Source organism: Callospermophilus lateralis, chromosome 16 (assembly GCF_048772815.1).
Source record: "Callospermophilus lateralis isolate mCalLat2 chromosome 16, mCalLat2.hap1, whole genome shotgun sequence".
NCBI classification, from domain to species: Eukaryota; Metazoa; Chordata; class Mammalia; order Rodentia; family Sciuridae; genus Callospermophilus; species Callospermophilus lateralis.
Genome location: NC_135320.1, coordinates 88,354,729 through 88,372,298, shown reverse-complemented (window position 1 = coordinate 88,372,298; position 17,570 = coordinate 88,354,729). Strand labels below are relative to the sequence as shown.

The 17,570-nt window shown below is 52.8% G+C and overlaps 1 protein-coding gene across 1 annotated transcript in view; it reads left to right on the top strand.

Annotated features, from left to right (window-relative positions):
- The window catches only part of Trappc9 (trafficking protein particle complex subunit 9), a 510,720-nt gene that overhangs the window by 390,649 nt on the left and 102,501 nt on the right, over positions 1-17,570 (top strand). Inside the window, exons 20-21 of the mRNA XM_076835401.2 lie at positions 701-854; positions 15,926-16,016. Coding sequence (XP_076691516.1) covers positions 701-854; positions 15,926-16,016 — 245 coding nt within the window. The remainder of the gene's footprint in view (positions 1-700; positions 855-15,925; positions 16,017-17,570) is intronic.

Genomic DNA, 17,570 nt, shown 5'->3' with positions numbered 1-17,570 from the left:
GCCTCCCAGGTGGAAGGGCACAGCTGTTTCAAGGCTTCAGAGAACATTCTGGGGGCAGGGCAGCAGGTGCAAAGGTCCAGGCAGGGAGAATGGTGTGTTTTGGAAACCATCAGAAGGTCAAAGGGCTGGACAAGTGGCGAGGGGTTCTGTGTGGAGGGCGTGGGCTTGAGCAGGGACCCAGCCGGAGCCTGTGGGGTCTGAGATGCAGAAAGCTGAGGGGGAGGCGGGCTGTGCACACTGTGTGTGGGGGAGCTGCCGTTCACCTGGCTGGAGATGGAATAGGTGTGGATGGAGAGGGTCTTCCAGTGGGCTTTTGGGACCCCTGTGGTCAAGAAGTTGCTAGCATTCTCTGTGACTGTCCATGGAGAAATTTAAGATAGGACCGAGTCCACTCTCTGGGCAGCATTCTGGGACCTCTCTGCCTCCTCCCTGTACAGAGCTCAAATTTCCATCTGGGGCAATGTGGGTCTTCTGGGGCTCTGAGTCTGCAGACACGTCTTCAGCTCCTGTGCTGGGCCAGCTCTGCAGGCGGGGCCACCTTGAGAGTCTGTGCTTTCCTTTTCTTGGAATGAATCTGTGATGAATTACTAACGATAATGATTCATTATGCTGTCTCACGCTGGCCTGTGCTGATTGTCTAACAGCCCGCAGAGGAACTCGCCCCACTGATTAATTTTCTGCTGTTCTCCTCTTCTCTTAGAATGGCCATACAAGTGGACAAGTTCAACTTTGAGAGTGTCCCGGAATGCCCAGGAGAGAAGGGGCAATTTGCAAATCCGAAGCAGCTGGAAGAGGAGAGGCAGGAAGCTCGAGGCCTGGAGGTGAACAGCAGACTGGACATCCGCTGGAGGATCATATCCTTTTGATGGTGGCTGTTAGTCCGCTTTTTTGCTTCAGTGGTTAAAGATCTGACCAGAACAACTGTAAAGGAGGAAAGGTATATTTAAGGGCTCACAGTTTCAGAGGTCTTAGTCCACAGAAGGTTGACTCCATCCCTTGGGGATCAAGGTGTGGCAGAGCATCATGACAGAAGAGTGTGGTAGAGGGAAGTGGCTCACGTGATGAAGAGTCCTCACAGTCTGTGTCTTCTGTCCCACTCAGGAAGCAGAGATTCCACACTCCCGAGACAAAATATATACCCCATAGCTACACCCCCAAAGAACCACTTCCTCCAGCCACACCCCACCTGCCTTCAGTCACCACCCAGTTAACCCCATCAGGGATTGATTCACTGATTAGGTTAAGGCTACAAACCAATCATTTCACCTCCAAACCTTCTTACATCGTCTCACACATGAGTTTTGGGGGAACACTTCACATCCAAACCATAACAGCAGTCTACCTTGAACTGGGATGCATCTGTGCCTAGGACTTCTGAGTGCTGAGAAGGAGCCAAGAGGGTTTAGTTACTGGACCTGACCCCCAGGTAGCTCCACAGCCTGTGACAGGCGTTGTCTTAACCACTCCACGCTTTAGAAGCCCCACTTAACGAGTATTGATTCTGAGTGGGGAAAGGTCTTCCTGGAACTGGTGTTGTTCTTGACTTTGGATCACCTGTTCCTTGCCAGTGTTGACACTCATGTTAGTGACAGTCCTAATGGCCATCCATCAATGCTGGGCTCAAGCATTTTCACAGACTGACAACTGAAAACATGGACACAATTGTCTGGGAAACTGAAATTGGATTGTACAGCCTAGTGAGGCATGAAGATGCTGTTTTGAAAAGACTGAGTGAGTTTTCAGAAGGGCTGTGCTCTGAAAGAGTACTTCATAAAGTAAGGGAGCCTGCTACGACTTCTGGCTTGTGCCTGGCTCACAGTAGACATGTAGCTGAATGAAGGAATGCTCTGGAGAGACTGCAGGTCAACTTGTTGAAAGTAGGTCAGGCATTGTGTGAGGCACTAAGCAGGCAGAGCAGCAAAGTCAAGGCCTCAGTGTGGTGGTCCTGTCTGGTAGGCAGAAGGGCAGCCAGGGCAGAGCATTGTGCCAGGTGCTAGGGGTCAGGAGCTGCAGCTGCTGGGTGGAGGCAGTCAAGGAAAGTTCATGGAGTGGGAGACATGTGAGTGGGCTATTATGGTGGCTAGACGTTTATCACAGGGACAGGATGGGGAAAGCCCAGGGGTACTAAGGCATGGGTGTTGCTTGCTCAGAGAAGGCCTTTCAGAAAGAGGTAACTCTGATGCGAGTGTCCGTCAGTCATCTTCATTGTGCGTGGATTCTGTGGCTCTGGGGATGGTCAGATCATTCTGGAGAGCCTCTCTAGATTCTGAAAAAGTAGCCCCCATTTATCTGTGCCATGAATTCTGGGACCTGAGGCAAGTTCCTACCTTTGAACTGATGTGAGTCTGGCCTGGTAGATGTCTCCAAGCAGTTCATAACAAAATACGAACTTTAGATGTAGCACCCGGCTCTGTGAGCTGGACACCAATGACTCCTAGGTGACCAAAGCAGCCCATGTGCAGTTGGAGGTGTTTGGTACAGAGAGATGTGACAGGTGGGTGGTGGAACTTATCTCCCAGTGCCCCACTGAGCTCCGCACAAAGCCAGGCACATTCCTCTCCTGCCGACTGCAGGAGCAGAGCAGCGAGCTAGCAGGTGAGGCAGCCTTCACGCAAGAGCATCATCTGCCACTCCATTGTCTGTGGCACTGTGGTTCCCATGAGGCCGGCCAGTCAGTGGTGGGGCCAGAGACCAGCCTAGGTCTTTGCCAACAGCACACTTACCCGCCAATGCAGATGTTCACACGCTGGCTTGGGGCTGGGCCCTCACCTCCAGGGGCTGGCCATGATGCTGGAGCAGGGAGCCACTTGGTCTTTCTGGGAAGAGGGGTTGGAGAGGCTCTGTGTCTGCCTGCTGTGGAAGCTGCCATTAGGCAAGAGATGCCCCTTCCCCAGTCTTGGAGCTTCAGCTTTAGGCATGGATCTGTGCAGGGCAGGGCAGGGCAGGGCAGGATGGGCCTGATGGACAGCAGGACCAGAGGGAGAAGTGGCACTGTAGGGAGGAATTCACTCTTGAAGGAATTCACTCAGATAAAGACGGGAAACCTCAAATGGGTGGAATTGTGACCCCCTTACTAACCCCCTCCATGCTGGGCACACAGTTGCATCTGGTCAGTGTCATAGCTACCACTTTCTGGATGCTGTGCTGGATCCAAGTCACCCTTGTCTCCCTACTCAGCGTGGATTCACCATCCTGCCTGGAAGATGATGGGAGGTGACTCAGGTTCATGCATAGAAAGTGGAGGAGCTGGTTCCCAGACCCCTTTAGCCTTCCCCTGGCCTGTGGTCCTGGCCTAGTGTCTGTTGCCTCTCAGGATCATGTTGACCAGCAGAACTCTCATGCTTTTCAAACACTAGCACAAAAAGCTACAGGAAATATCTTTGCATTTCTCTTTAAGCCTTGACTCCTTTAAGAGGTTGTCATCCTGTTCTGTATTTGCTTAGTAATTCTTCAAACAAATATTTATGGAGTGCCTAGCATGTGCCATACACATTGGTCCCCCAAGTTTCCTAATTGTAAGTTTATGAGCAACTGTCCCTTGTAGGCAAATTTGGTAAAAGAGAACCAACATTAGGGACATCCTCTCTGTGTCTCTTTCTCCTTCTCTCATCTGAAAATGACATCTGGCATGGTTGAGTAGCAGACTTTTGCTACTATAAACCTGAATTCAAGCAGATGGAAAGACCAAGGATTTAATTGGCTAATAATTTTATTATGCATTTTAATAATATTTTCTAAATATTTAGACTCTATAACAATCGTTGAGCCTAATTTGATACCTGTCCAGAGCTGTAGAAATTGTCCATATGCAGCATGTAATGCTGGGCAGATGTGTTTTAGAGGAAGTTGGGGTCTTTGCTCTAGATGTCTGTGTACCTTTCTGCACAGTATCCACCTGAGAGTCTTCCTCCAAGGGGCCATCCTGCCCCTGAGTATACCTCAGTTGGTTCCGACCAGCCCCTGGCCGTCCCTACCCCCAAACCCAGATGCCCACCTGCTCTGTGGAAGAGCAGGGTGAGTCTGTCACAGGAGCCTGGGACAGAGGTGGCAGAGAAGACACTGGGGATCACAGTCTTGAAGCCGGCCGTTCCTCCCTGTGGCTGGGGTCTGGTGGGCCTCACAGCTGCATTCCTCAGGCTGCCTGGAGAGGTCACAAGGACCCATACCTGTGGGACCCAGTGACTTCATGGCAGTCAGCTCCCCAAGGGGTGGTGAACAGTGGGCACCTGGGTCGTGGTTTCTGTGCCGGACAGCACTGGCTCTGGGGTGGAGTTTGTGCCCTTGTTGCTGGGCCTGCTTGGACAAGCTCCTGTGATGTGCCTCCCTCCCTTTAGGAAGCCCTTGTCCTAACCCTGTTCAGAGTCGTTATGACTGGGAAGAGCTGTGGCTTGTGCCTCCTCGGGGTTAGCTGCTCCACACCGACTGTGTCCTGTGTCCCACAGAGGTTGGGGACACACCCAGGAAGCAGGAGCCAGCCCTCCGTGCACTATCTTTGCCATGCCCCGAGTCCCTCTGTGCTTCTCTGTTGTTTTCTGAGGCAGAGCTGTTGACAGTTCCTGTGCCACAGGGTGCATGAGACATGCACAAGTTTCTGAGCTGAGGCTGCTCTTGGTAGCTCCTGTAGAGGTGGCAGCCTCTCCCCACTGTGTCCTGTGGCCACACCACAGAGGAGGCCTCTGCTGTCTGTCTGCTTTGACCTTCATTCTGTCCCAGGGTTAAAGTTTTCACAAAGGACTTCTCATACTCAAAACCTTCTACTTGCCTGCACCTCTACCAGGCCACCAAGTAGCCTGGCCATGTCTGGAGGGAACCTTGCACCTAATAGTCTCAGTTAGAACTGACGTGGTTGGACTGTCTATGTAGCTGTCTAGAGGTCGGGCTCTGCCTGGTATAGGCAGCCTCTGGTCCAGGCAGGCAGGCTTACTTGATGTCTGTGCTTTCTGGATAAAACACGTCCTTGCTTTCAGCTTCTGGGTGTTCCCCTGTTCCCCTCCTCTCCACCCTCTAACCACTGCAGTACATCTTTTTTGCTGAACCTGTAAAGTCCTACTGTACCAACTGTCTGTGGACTCTTAGCAGAGGATGGTAGCCTTCAGTGTGGTCCCGACTCACCACAGTTGACTTTAGGAGAGAACTGTGAGGACTGGAGCCTGAGCTGGTGAGGCTGGCCCTGCTGCTTTTAGCACCCTGACATGGAGGCCATGTGGCTAGAAGGGTGCTGTGTCCATGTCTGTTTGGCCAGGATGGTGACAGCTGCTGCAGAGGGTTGCTGTGAGGACCAGTTCTCAGTCCCACTGGCTCTTTTGATCTCCTGCCAGGTGTGTGCTGGCATTTGTTAACCCTCCACCTGCAAAGCAGGTCGTCTCCAACCCTTTTAAATGATGGGATTTTGGAAAATCCAAAACTATGGAGCCCGGGTAGCTGGCAGGATTCCAGGACCCCGTGTCCTTGTGCTGTTGACTAATTCAGTGAGGTCAAGCCTGAGAGGCACAGACATGGTTCCTGACCCTGAAGGGGTCAACAGCTGGAAATTCCCCAGTTTCCTGTGGAAGCCCTCCTTCTACCCTGTGACTTGGCACAGGCAAGGCTCCTCCAAGATGGGCGCCCCCGGAGGGAGCCATCCAGCCCCCAGCCTCCCTCCTGTCTTGCTCTGGCAGCGTGCGGCTCCCGGTGCTTCCCCCGCCCCCCCGCCCCTCTTTTACACTCCTAAGAAGCATGGAGATTTGTTTTCCCCTGAAGTCTGTCTCTCCTGTGAGATTATGCTGCCTGGAGGTCAGGTGGGCTCCTATTCACTCCACAGCTATTTGTTAGGGACATTTGTATGTCAGACATTAGGCTGGCACGGGGGGACACCACCGTGAGCAGCTGTGTCCTGTCACAATGGAGCATCCCCAGTGCTGACTGTGATCTCTGGTATGTAGGTTTTAAAACCTATGTGAATGAGACATTGTAATTTCCAGGATGCAGCCCACAGAAGGTGACCAGCTTAGTTGCCCTGAGCTGAGTGCTGTGACAGTCTATGAAAGGAGTTTGCAACCAGAAGGATTAGTCTGAATTGAAACCTGGATCCTCTTCCAGAGCTGGCCCTGCGTAGACTGTCCGTGGCTGTCACAGCGTTACGCAAGCTTGCTGTCATTTCGCCTCCTCGTTTTCCTTGCCATGTTACAAATGTCCCTTCGAAGAGCCTTTATGAGATTGGCAAGAGACTTGCTGGCCTGTGGGAACCACCTGTGCAGGTTTGAGGAGGAGGAGCTAGGGCAGTTTGACTGCCCTGCACAGAGGCTTGTGGCCTGGGCCATCTAGGCATTCTCTGCCAGGTGCCCAGATTGTGTCTGTTTCTCTTGCTGAGTCTGGAGAAGCATTTTTGACCAGTCTGGTTGCTTTTAGAGTGAAGCTGAGGTTCAGGCGGTTCATGGGCACACTGGGCTTTGGATCCTGGGAACCAGTACTCCAGACTGGGAGAGTGGGAGTCTGCAGGATGCAGAGGCCAAGTGAGCGTCCACGATTTGGAAAGTGGAAGGATGAGGAAGAGTGCAGCTGTTGTCCTGAGTGTGGGGGTCTCACATCCTTGAGCCGCCACCCTCCAGACAGGGGGTCCCCTCCTGGCTGTGCATGGCTGAGGGTGTTGCTGCTTGGCCTCAGAGACATCAGCCACTCTGTATAAGCTGGAGGGATTCGCCAGTGGCTGAGACATTGGCCAGAAGTTTACAGCCCTTCAAGGACTTTAGGTACCATGTCCTGCATTTGGTTGATCACAACCAGCACATCCCCCTGGATATAGCTCCAGTTGAGCCCTGTTCTCAGTTTCCAAGACTGCTTTCTTCCCAGTGAGGGTAAGTTGCTGTCCCCCGACCACTCCTCCCTTGTAAGACAGGCGGGTGGAACTGCTTGCCCTGGGCTGCCCCTTCAGTGTCTCTAATGGCTTCTCGGTTCTTCTCCAAGGTGCTTCTTAATGGAGCACTGTCTTCTCATCTCCTGAAAAAACATTCCGTCTCTTTAAACAAGACTCTTAAAACACAGCACACTACTTTTTTCTAATAGTCATGCTTGGAGAAATAGTTTTATCTAAATGAATTTTAATACAAACAGCTCCTGTCATCAGTATGGCTGATTCCTTGATCATCTTAAGTGAAATGCAGGGTTGCATTTTGTATCTGCCTTCAGGGAGTCTGGCTTTTAGAGCTGTTTGTAATAACGTGCTTCAGAGGCCTTTAATCTCCTGTGGCAGGGAATCTCTGCATCTAGAGGAACGACGTACCTCACTGGCAATGGAATCCAATCGCCCTGGCCATTTGCCCTTCAAGGCACAGAGGAGTGAAGTTAGATGGATGTAAATTTGATTGCTGTCTCCCCCAAATCCAAATAGTGACCACACACACCTCAGAATTTGAAAGGAGTCAGAGTTGACACATAGTATAGATGGCAGATCTGGCTGGCTCAGGAAGTTGGGGAAGGAAGTTTTGTGTACAAACTGGTTTAGGGGTGTGTGTGTATGTGTGTGTATGTGTGTGTGCATGAATTGACGTGCATTGTGTTTGTGTGATTGTGTGTGTGTGTGTGTGTGTGTGTGTGTGCTGAGTGTGAACAAATTCTGTGTAGTTTTGGTATGATCATTACTGTGAACATGTGCATCTCATAGAATAATCATAAAATTACAGAGCGTAACAGCTACCACCCATATGGCAGTATGGGTGGATGCCAGGTACTGATCTGAAGAGTTTGCTTAGAGTTATTCACTTAATTTTTACAATAACTCTCTGATGTAGCTTTTCCCACATTTTTCATTGCTGCATTGTATTTACACATACTGATGGGTATTGTTACCTGCTCCTGCGTGCACAAATGTAACAATATGATCTGGCCTATATCACTTCCTCCCGGCATGCAGCAGTTTTTAATGCACATCCCATTGAGGAAAAAACAGGTCTGGTGAGGTTCCCTTGCTTGCTCAGATCAGCCAGCTAATGGGTGGTGGAACTGTGCCCTGGCTCCATCTCAGAGTAGTGCAGGCTTCTCCTGACAGTGTGTCCCGCTACGTGGTGACCTGTCCAGTTAGGCCTAGGACATCAGGGAGCTCGGCCAGAGGCAGTGCTGTCATGGAGGCAGAGCAGTGACTTTAGCAGTCCCAATGTTTGTGCTGCAAATCGGAAAACAAAGTCCTGAGAAAGAGGCTCATTAATCATTTAAAGCAGACTTTCCATTAGTGTAATTTCTATTTATGACAATTTGCTAATTTATTTGGGCTGAAGTTAGGGCTGGGCTCAGTCCTTGCTCCTGTTGTTCTTTGCTCCAGAGCTGGCATGTGGGACGCAGCCTGTCTTCCAGGGGAGGGGTGCCCAAGGGCGGGCAGGCTGGCCAGAGAGCCCTGCTCACCTTGCAGCCAGCTGGAAGACCTCAGTGTCCATTTGTGTGTGTGTGTGTGTGTGTGACATAGTTTCCATTTGGTTCAGTAGACCCTCGGTGATGCCAGCTGTTCTGAGCATGGTGCTTATTGCTCCTTGGAGGGGAGAGGCTGCCACACCTCAGCTCTGTGGGTCCAGCCTCATAAGTCTCTTCACTTTGGCAAGTTGGTTGATCGATCATTTTTTTTTTCAGAATACGTATAAGCCACATAAATAGAGGATCTGTACAGTGGTTTCAAACGTGCCTGGGCTTATGGTACGTGACCAAATATTTCACTAGTGCTGCCTGAGCCAACAGTGGGAGAGGAGAGGGATTTTACTTGCCCTCTGCATTTTCTTTGTGTCTGGATATGGTTTTCAGAGATTTGTTAATTGAGCATTCATGGTTCTCTAGATGAACTGAGATGGCATGCATGAATGTCTGTGTAAAATAAGGTTCTGCACAAATATTGGCCAGTTAATTAAATGTGATAAATAATGATGAATGGCTAATAGTAATCTAGATCCTCACAGGTGGGATAGTCTCTCTGGTTGCTCAGTGGAAGGCAGCAGGTGTTTATTGAGCCTCCACTGCATGCCAGGCATGGTGCTGGTGCCTGGGACACCGTTCTGGGGGCTTTGTGGCTTAGAACCAGGTGTTCTCTGCGCTCTTTTCCTTGTTGCTCTGTGGTTTTTGTTCTTTGAAAGTAGCCATTTCTACCGGAAAGTGAAAGCTGGCAGTTGGGGTGGCAGGGCTGCTCACTGACTTGGGGTGTGGCAGGAGGTTAAACTGAGTTGAGGCAGCCCAGCCTCGGGTCCTTAGAGTCACCACCTCTGAGGGTCCGTGACCAGTAGGAAGAGCAGGCTAACCATAGTGGAAGCCAACTCACTCAGCCACATCTCAGAGGCAGAATGTGGTGAGCCGGGTGTACCGTGAGCAGGACCTGTGCTTGTGGCTGAGGGCATTAGACTGTGCTGCCAGAGCCGGGCACATGAGCTGGTCTAAGCCAGCTGGGGCTGGAGGTCTCTCACAGCAGGCCTCAGGTCCCAGCCACTTTGCAGGGGTGTGGTCAGGAGACATGCCACAGCTGATGCTGCAGTCCTGCTGCTGCCAGGGTCCTGGTCTCTGCACAGGCAGACTCTCAGAGGCAACTCCCTGAGAGGAAATGTGATGTCATGTCCCAGGGACCAGGAAGCCTTGCAGGAGTCGGCCTCTTCAGCACCATGGAGAGTTCCCACCGGGCTTCCCTGGCTCTGGAAAGAACAGGGCCAGGCAGGCCGTGGATGCTGCCCAAGCCATTGGCAACTGCAGGGCTCTGGCATGACCCAGCCTGTGGGTAGCAGGGTCCTCACTGTCATGTGGGGGCCATTTTTGCAGTGAAGAATCGACAGAATGTGCAGTGTGAGGGCTCCTTATCACACTGCTAGGTTCAACCTGGGCCCCACCTGCTAGCATCCAAGCCATGGGCCCGAGGTTCTACAGCTGTCTCTGAAGTGGGCGTAACAGTCCCTATTCATACCCAGAATGTTCTGGAGCCTCAAGATGGAACTAGTATTAGGTTGGTAGGATTCATGGTGACGCTCACCACTGGGCCTCTCCCGGCAGGCACTTGGAAATGTTCTCCACAGTAGCAGTAGTGACAGGCTTTGCTCTGGTCATGTCATTATTTATTCAGCACCTGCCCCCATGCCAGGGTCTGTGTGTTGAAGAAGCAGTAGCCCACCATCCCCACGGCGACACTGTGTCATGGGCGGTAGCCGTGGCTGACAGCCAGCCAGCTTGGCCGTACGTGGGCACAGGTTCAGATGTGAGGCTGTTTTGGTGGCTTATATGGCTGCAAGGGAGGAGGTTGCAGATGCAGGTAATTAGCTTTATTAGCTCAGCTGTATGGTTTTATGGCTCAGGTCCGAAGGCAAATTAATACAGAAATGTGCTGCTGCAGTGCTTTCCAAAGCCCAGTACCATTTGGCAACTTTGTAATTACCCACACACCACCTTACCTCTCTGGCTCATCTTCTCTGAGCCCCGTGTCCCTGAATTCTTGCAGGCTCTGCTCTGTGCTGCAAAAACAGCCTCTCTCCACCTTGGGAGCCCGGCATGAGTTTCTAATAAGAAACTCCACTCTCAGGAGTCTTAATTTCACAAAGGTGACAATAAATGCTGGAGAGAATCAGGAAGGAAGGCTGAAATAAACATAAAAATGTGCATTTTAAATTCAAACGTGGATGATGTTACCCTGAGTCCTCCTCTCCTTTCCGGCTGGGGAGAGGCCCCTCCTGAGCTCAGCTGCATCTGCAGGCCTGGGCCTGCAGCTCACTCAGCACTTGTCTTGGGCACTGTTAAGGACCCTTTATTCTTTCTTTTTCTCAAGTATTTTTGTGTTGTTACAGGTGCATACAGTTCTGGACTCTTTTCAACAAGTACACGTGCCCACCTGCCCTGTTCTGTCCCTCCTCCCAGAGTGCCCAGTTTTATTTGCTCCTGATATAAACTTTCAGATTTGTTTTTGGACATTGTAAGTAAATGCCAATGCAGCCTTATTTTTTCACCCTAATGTTTTTATACAAAGGGCATGTTCTGGTTTGAGTCTTGCTTTCCCACTTACTACATGTCCTGGATGACTTCATAGAGAGCTGTCTCGCTACCCTCCCATGGTGAAATAGGAAGCAGGTGCCACATGGCCACACCTTTGCCAGGATGCTCTTCAGTCTGGAGTTTTGGCCAATCTGCAGCTGTGTGTTCTTGAGCTGGTCATTTCCCTTGCTGGAGGTGCTCTGCTGTGGGAAGCAGCTTGGATGGAGGAGCCAAAGGCACTTGGGGCAGGACGCTGCAGTGGGTGGACTGGGGCGGAGCCAGGAGCACTCTGGCTTCCAGGTCTTCAGGCAGGACCCTGTCACCATGGCTGCCTGCCCAGTTGAGGGTGCAGATAGAGCCTTGCCGTGGAGCCTGCCCCTTTCAGGAATGTCCCCCAAGGTGCCCCTCCTCGTTCCTGCTCTCTGGGACCCAGTGGAGTGACTTTGAGTCTGAGACTTAGAAGCCCTGGGAAGATTTCCTTCCTTGGGAATGGGTCACTGCCCAGAGGATGAATCCTACACCTGTGTGTCGTCTGGGCTAGGAGGCAGTAGCTGTGTACCTGGATCAGAACCAGTGGGTTGGAACTTGTTCTGCTAGCACTGTGCACATCCTGCCACTGCCCCTGCCTAGGTTAGGGTCAACCACAGCTCTGCCGGCAGGGATTCGGGAGTGGTAGCTAAGGGAGGGGTCTTGATGTCTTTTTGTTGTTTTATGAAAGAGTAAGTGTCTCCTCATGGATGGTCCATCAGAAACAGGCCTTCCCTGGTCCAGACTGCCCTCAGCTGTCCTCCTAGAACAAGGAGAACAGTGACTCCCTTTCGCTGTCCCTTGGGCATCCCCAGTAGGTGACTGAGAAACCCTCAGCACAGAGTTGGGTGCATATGGCTCTCACTGTGTGCCTCTGCCACTGAGTCAGTGCTGATCCCCATGTCCAGCAGGGGGCCTGACCCGATCTGTGAATAAGTGCACAGGGAAGCGTAGGCCGTAGACCCCACAGTCCTCGGGTCCCATCCTGGCCCTATACCTCCTCCAGAAGGACCAGTTGGGGTGGGTGAACCCCTTACCCAAGTACCTGCCACTCCCTGGTTTCTCCTGTCTCTGCCATGCCCCTCCCTCCGTCAGAAAGGTTCTTGACTCTTTCCTGGTCAGGTTCACATCCATTCACATCCTCACCCTGAGACTGACTTAATAAAGGTACAGTGATGTTAAAACACCTCAGTCAGATCTTCAAAAGAAGAAAAAGAATTCCCTCCATTATTCCTGGAAAATGAGCATTGTGCTGTGTCCTGTTCATACATGTCGGGGTCCTCCCAGCCAGTAAAAGTGCTGAATCCCAGGCAGCTCCTCTTAGGGAGATTAGATTTCCAGGAAGCTGAGTGGGTGGCCACTTCCTGGGGAACCTAGCTGTTTACAGGGGTGATGTCACCCATGGGCTGCAACTGGCAAACAAATCTATTGGGTCCCACATCTGTGAAAGCAGGCGTTCTAACCACTAGCCCACACAGCTCCCCGACTTGGGAGCCAGTTAGCCCATCACAGACGACCATGCAGGACCCCAGCACCCTGGCTAGGAGCTGGGCTATGAGGGGGACAGGAGCACGCAGCCCACGAGACAGACAGCCTCTGCCTCCACCACCCTCAAGTTGAGAGAAGAGGCCTGAGGGGTGCTCACCTGGGCTTTGGCCCCATTCCCACTCAGCCTGCCAGCCTGCTCCCTTAGGAAGCCCGAGGCGCTCCTGAGAAGGACCTGGGGGTCGCTCACTGATGGCCTCTGGCACAGCACCCTGAGCAGGGTGCCCCCCCACCTGATGGAGGAGAGAAATGGAGCCGTTGGTAGCAGATTAATGAGACAGGGGCAGCCACGTGCTTGATCAGGGAAAGCCGCTTCAAGGTGGAGGCTGGATGGAGGGGGGAGGCCTGTGGGCGGCCTGGGCTCAGGGGTGGGCACACAGCCTGCTCCCCTGAGGCCCACAGGTCTCCTGTGCTCTTCTGTCTGAGGGGGAAGCAGGCACCCTTCTCTGCTGTTCTGGGTGCTTCCACACCCTCATCCAGAAGGACCAGTTGGGGTGGTGAACCTGGCCTCTGCCACGGTGCTCCACCCTGCCCAGCACTCCGCTCAGATGCCCTTTCCTGGGGCGGTGTCCCAATCCTCCACACCTGGCTCCTGCTCCTCGTGCTTCCATGGCCCCTTTCCCTAAGTACCAACATCTTCCCTCAGTCAGCATCTTCGAAAAACTGCGCTTTACCTGTGTCCAAGCCACTGCTCAGCAGCTCGGCAGCCCCTGCACCCTTTCCCAGGCCTGGCAGCCAGCATTCTGCTCTCTCTGCGTTCGACTCTCTGGGGCCTTCACAAGAGCAGAACCGCGCAGCGTGTGTCCTTTCACGACTGGCTGGTTTCACTTAGACTGCCGCCAAGGCCCGTGTGTGTCGGACCCCTGCCAGGCTTCCCTTCCGTGAGGGCTGGGTAGTGTAGGGTGGCATGAATGTCCACGCTGGTTGACCCCTGCATCTGTGGCTGCACCACAGGTTGTTCCACCTTTGGGCTGCTGTGCTCAGTGCTGCTGTGATGGGTCTGCGAGTGTCTGTGTGGGTCTCTCCCCCAGGGATACATCGTACCCAGAAGCAGAGATGCTGGAGGCCACAAGGGCGGTGGCGGGCCCTCACCAGCCTGTCCTCCTGGTGCTCGGGTTGCAGCCTTGGCTCAGTACCCCTGAGGATCTGCTGTGCTCTTGTTGAACTAATAAGGAGTCCCAGCTCAGGATTCCCTCAGGACCAAATGAGAGAATCGGAAGTGCACTGTGGGGTTCATATCACTGAGGACAGCAAACACACACACCCTCTGTGATGAGATGGAGGAGAAAGGAGGGTTCTTCATAGGAGAGAGCTGTCTTTGGAAGGAGCTCTTTGATAAACTGTGTGTGAAAGTGTGGAGACCAAGGCGGCATGGGGCAGCTGAACCTCTGAGCCAGGGGCAGAGGGTAGAGCAGGCAGTGCTAGCCCTGGGGCGCCTTGCTTCCGCCCACACCTCGCGACACCCTGGGAGGCTGGTGCTCTCGTCCCCGTGCCGCAGATGCTGAAACCGAGACCCATGGCCTGAGGTCAGTTGACCAGAGCTCAGTAGCAGCGGCACCAGGATTCACAGCTGGGCTGAGACGTTCAGCTGCTGAGCTCCAGGGGAGGGAACCAGCAGAGCTTTGCAGGGGCTGCAATAACTCTCGCTGATCCAGATATTTCAGAAACAGCTGCTAGGCTCTCAGATCCTCCATTGAGGTGGTGAGAGAGGAGGGGAGAGGTGGTTGTTCAGGTGGGTGTGGAATGAAACAGTGCCTGGAGCTGGGGCAGACAAGGTCCCATGCAAAGCAGCCCCGAGAATTCAAAACAACAACAACAAACATTAGCAAAGCATGCTGGTCTCAGGGCTCGGGCCCACTATGCCAGGCACGGCCCCCACACTGCTTCGCGAGGCTGCTTGCTGGCATCCGCTGACTACCCAGCACTGCTGGCTGAGCAGCTGCAGAGCCAGGCCCTGCTCTAGGTGCCAGCATGAAGTCTGTGCCCTCACTGAGCTCCAGGATGGTGGTGAAGACAACACATGTAGCATGAGTTTGCCAGGGGCCACAGAAGTCTTTTAGCCAAGGAAGTTTCCCAGAGGTAGGTAGCTGAGTCCAAGCTGAGACTTAAATAATGAACACGGCTAGGCAGGAGAAGAGAGAGGAGAAAGCACAGCATGTGGAGGGTCTGGAGGGAGCAGGTGGTAATTTAGAAGAGTGGGGAGAAGGCCAGAGTAGCCCGTCTAGTCCAGGAGTAGGCAGAGGCCCCTGAATCACTGCCTCAGCCATCCTGGGTGAAGCCTCTGCCGAGGTGCTAGCCCAGCTCTCTGAGGCGGCCGTCACTCTGACTGTGGATGCCCCTTGGACTGGGTGCTGGGAGGGACGTGCTCACTCTGCACTCCATGCCTCCAAAGCGACACTCCATCCAGTCGGCCTGAGACTGGGAACATGAGCCGCATTCTCTGCCAGGGCTCCTGGCCCTGTTGTACCTGTTCCTGCACGCACTTTGTTCCCACACAGCTGTCCCCAGTTCTGGCAAATCTGATTTTCTGTTTGTTCATTGCTATCTTAGCAGTTAAGACTAGCGCACGGGACTCTACTTCAGGGTTTGCATCCTGATACCTCTGTCCCTGGATCGGGGCCTGCCTCACCTCAGAAGCACCAAACATGATTGTTGAAGGAATAAATCTGGCATTGGAAGAAGAACATGGGTTTCTCCTCCCCTTTTCCAATCACTAGAGAATGTCAGGAACTAAATTTTTCCTGCTTGATTGCAACTTACAAATGGTGGCTTTAATTTTCCTAAGAAAGGGAAAGAGGCTTGTATTCCTGCCTCTGAGCCATACTGGTGTTTAATGTTAGCGCCTGGCCGACTTCTGGGTCTCTCTTCAGTCCAGTTTCTTCACCCACTGGTACTTGATGAGAGCCTTGACTTCCTCAGCCATGATTTTGCTCAAGTGAGCTGGTTGGTGATTATCTGTGTAATTGCCTCGAGACGTGGAAGGCAGCAGCCATGAAGCCATCCTGAAAGCCAGTACACGTCAGGAGAACATGGCTGCGTTGAATGGCCAACCACAGCGGGCAGACTTCATTCAGGAAAAATGGCCTCCCATTCTTCTTTATTCTCCCCAGCAGGAGTAGTTGTCAGATTAGAATCGCCCCAGTGGATTTCTCTTCCTCACATAATAGTCACTTCATTTAACGGATTTAGGGGTGAGGGAAGAGGGCGCCCAATAAGTTTTTCTGCTTATTCCCTGTCTTAAGAGTGACGCTGGAGTGGTTGGGTAGACCACCGGCTGAGCAGAGGGGGACATTAGCTGTGGGAGGTTTCTCGTCCAAGTATCCGACTATAATCTTGTAGAGCTTCTCTCAGTCCCAGGACCTCAGCAGCTGTTGGCTTTTCCTTGACCAGGACTCACCCTTCTCTGACGCGCAGCGGGGAGGCAAGCGTGGAGGGTGTTCTGAGCCAGCTGGTCCTGGAGCACCTGCAGCTGGCTCCCTTGCAGTGGGGTGAGTACCACTGCCTGTCACTTCTGGTGAACAGGCTCCTTCTCTCAAACTGTGCAAGTTCTTGGGTGTGTAGGGTCGGGGGTTCCTCAGAGGTTGGTGTGTGCTGATGATCACCTCAGGAAACTGGGGAAAGAGCGCTGGCACCTCTGTTCAGGAGCTTGGCGTCCCCAGTGAGTCCTGCTGGCCTTGATGTGCAAGAGCGCCTTCCTGTCCCGACATGGATGTGTGGGCGGGTTTCAACCTGGCCTGGACTGCCCATCACTAGAGAGGTGCTGTTGTATCTGGATAGGTGTGCTCTGCAGATATTTCTGGAACTTGGAGTGAGTTGGGATGGGGGACGAGAGCCGGGTGTGATGGCCTCCCTCTGCCTGGAATGAGCTTTGACAGATTTCCACACCCGTGTGTGGAAGTGTGTGTCTCCTAAACACTTTCACTCAGCTGTCCTTTGAGACCACGGTTACTTAACACATAGCCTGTTTGTTCCTTTTGCACCTGTAAACTCATGCCGTGGAGCTCATTCTTGAAAACCTGTGCCCTGGTCACACAATTCTAAATAATCTTTAAAGGTGTCTTGCTCAGAGACAGACTGAGTATTTCTTTGGAGGGAAAGTCTCTGTTCTCTGGAGTTGTTGTTTCATTAGATAATCTATTTTGAATCCGTTGCAGTCAGCTGCTAAAATACGTACCTTCCTTCCATCTCCTCCTCACCCAGGAAGTCAGTGTGTGTTCTTTTAAGAAGGTCCGTATTGGCCAATTCATTAATAAGCTGGAGCCGCCCCTCTGCATGCTGGAGATGCCTGAACATCAGCCTAGGGCTTGGAGAAGAGAGCTGGCCTTTCTGTGGCATCCCCCCACTCCTCTGCTGGCCCTGCTCCTCACAGGGAGAACCCAGGCAGCTGGGTGGGCGGTGCCCTCCTGGCCACTGGGATGGATTCCCTTCCTCCTCTCCGACCCATTAAAGTGGGAGCAAGACTTGGCCTTTCTGCAGAGTGTGTCACAGTTTGGCCTCTGCAGGCTTCCCCACCAGAGACTTGTCCAGGTCCAAATGTCCTATCTCCCAATTCCTTGGGCACAGTGAACTGCTTTTATTGGGTTGGCCAGGGAGGTCAGACACATGGACCCTCCTGTTCAGGGACTGGGAAAGGTCTCAGTGAGCAGCCCTATGTAACCTAGCTCCAGAGGAGGTTCCACCTGGCAGGTAAGCAGGACATTCATGGGGAAGTAAGGGAATGCCTGGTCATGGGCAGAACAGGGCCAAGAGCCAAGAGCAAAGTGACTTGGGATAGGGAGGCGGGAAGCAGGTGGCCTCCTTACCCTCTGTCTCAGATAAGTATCTGCCAGCTAGTGTGGCTGACCGTCAGGGTACCTGATGGCAGAGACCTAGGAGATGCCACCAGAGCTGCTGCTGGGGGGTACCTCTTCAGTCTGCAGGGGATGCTAGTGAAGGTGGCTATTCTCTGCATGGCCTAAGGTGAGTGCTAAGCAGTAGGGGATTCTGAGAAGAGGGAGGAAGCTGGGAGGACAGGACGCTCCTGCCCCAGGCATTTTGCTTGA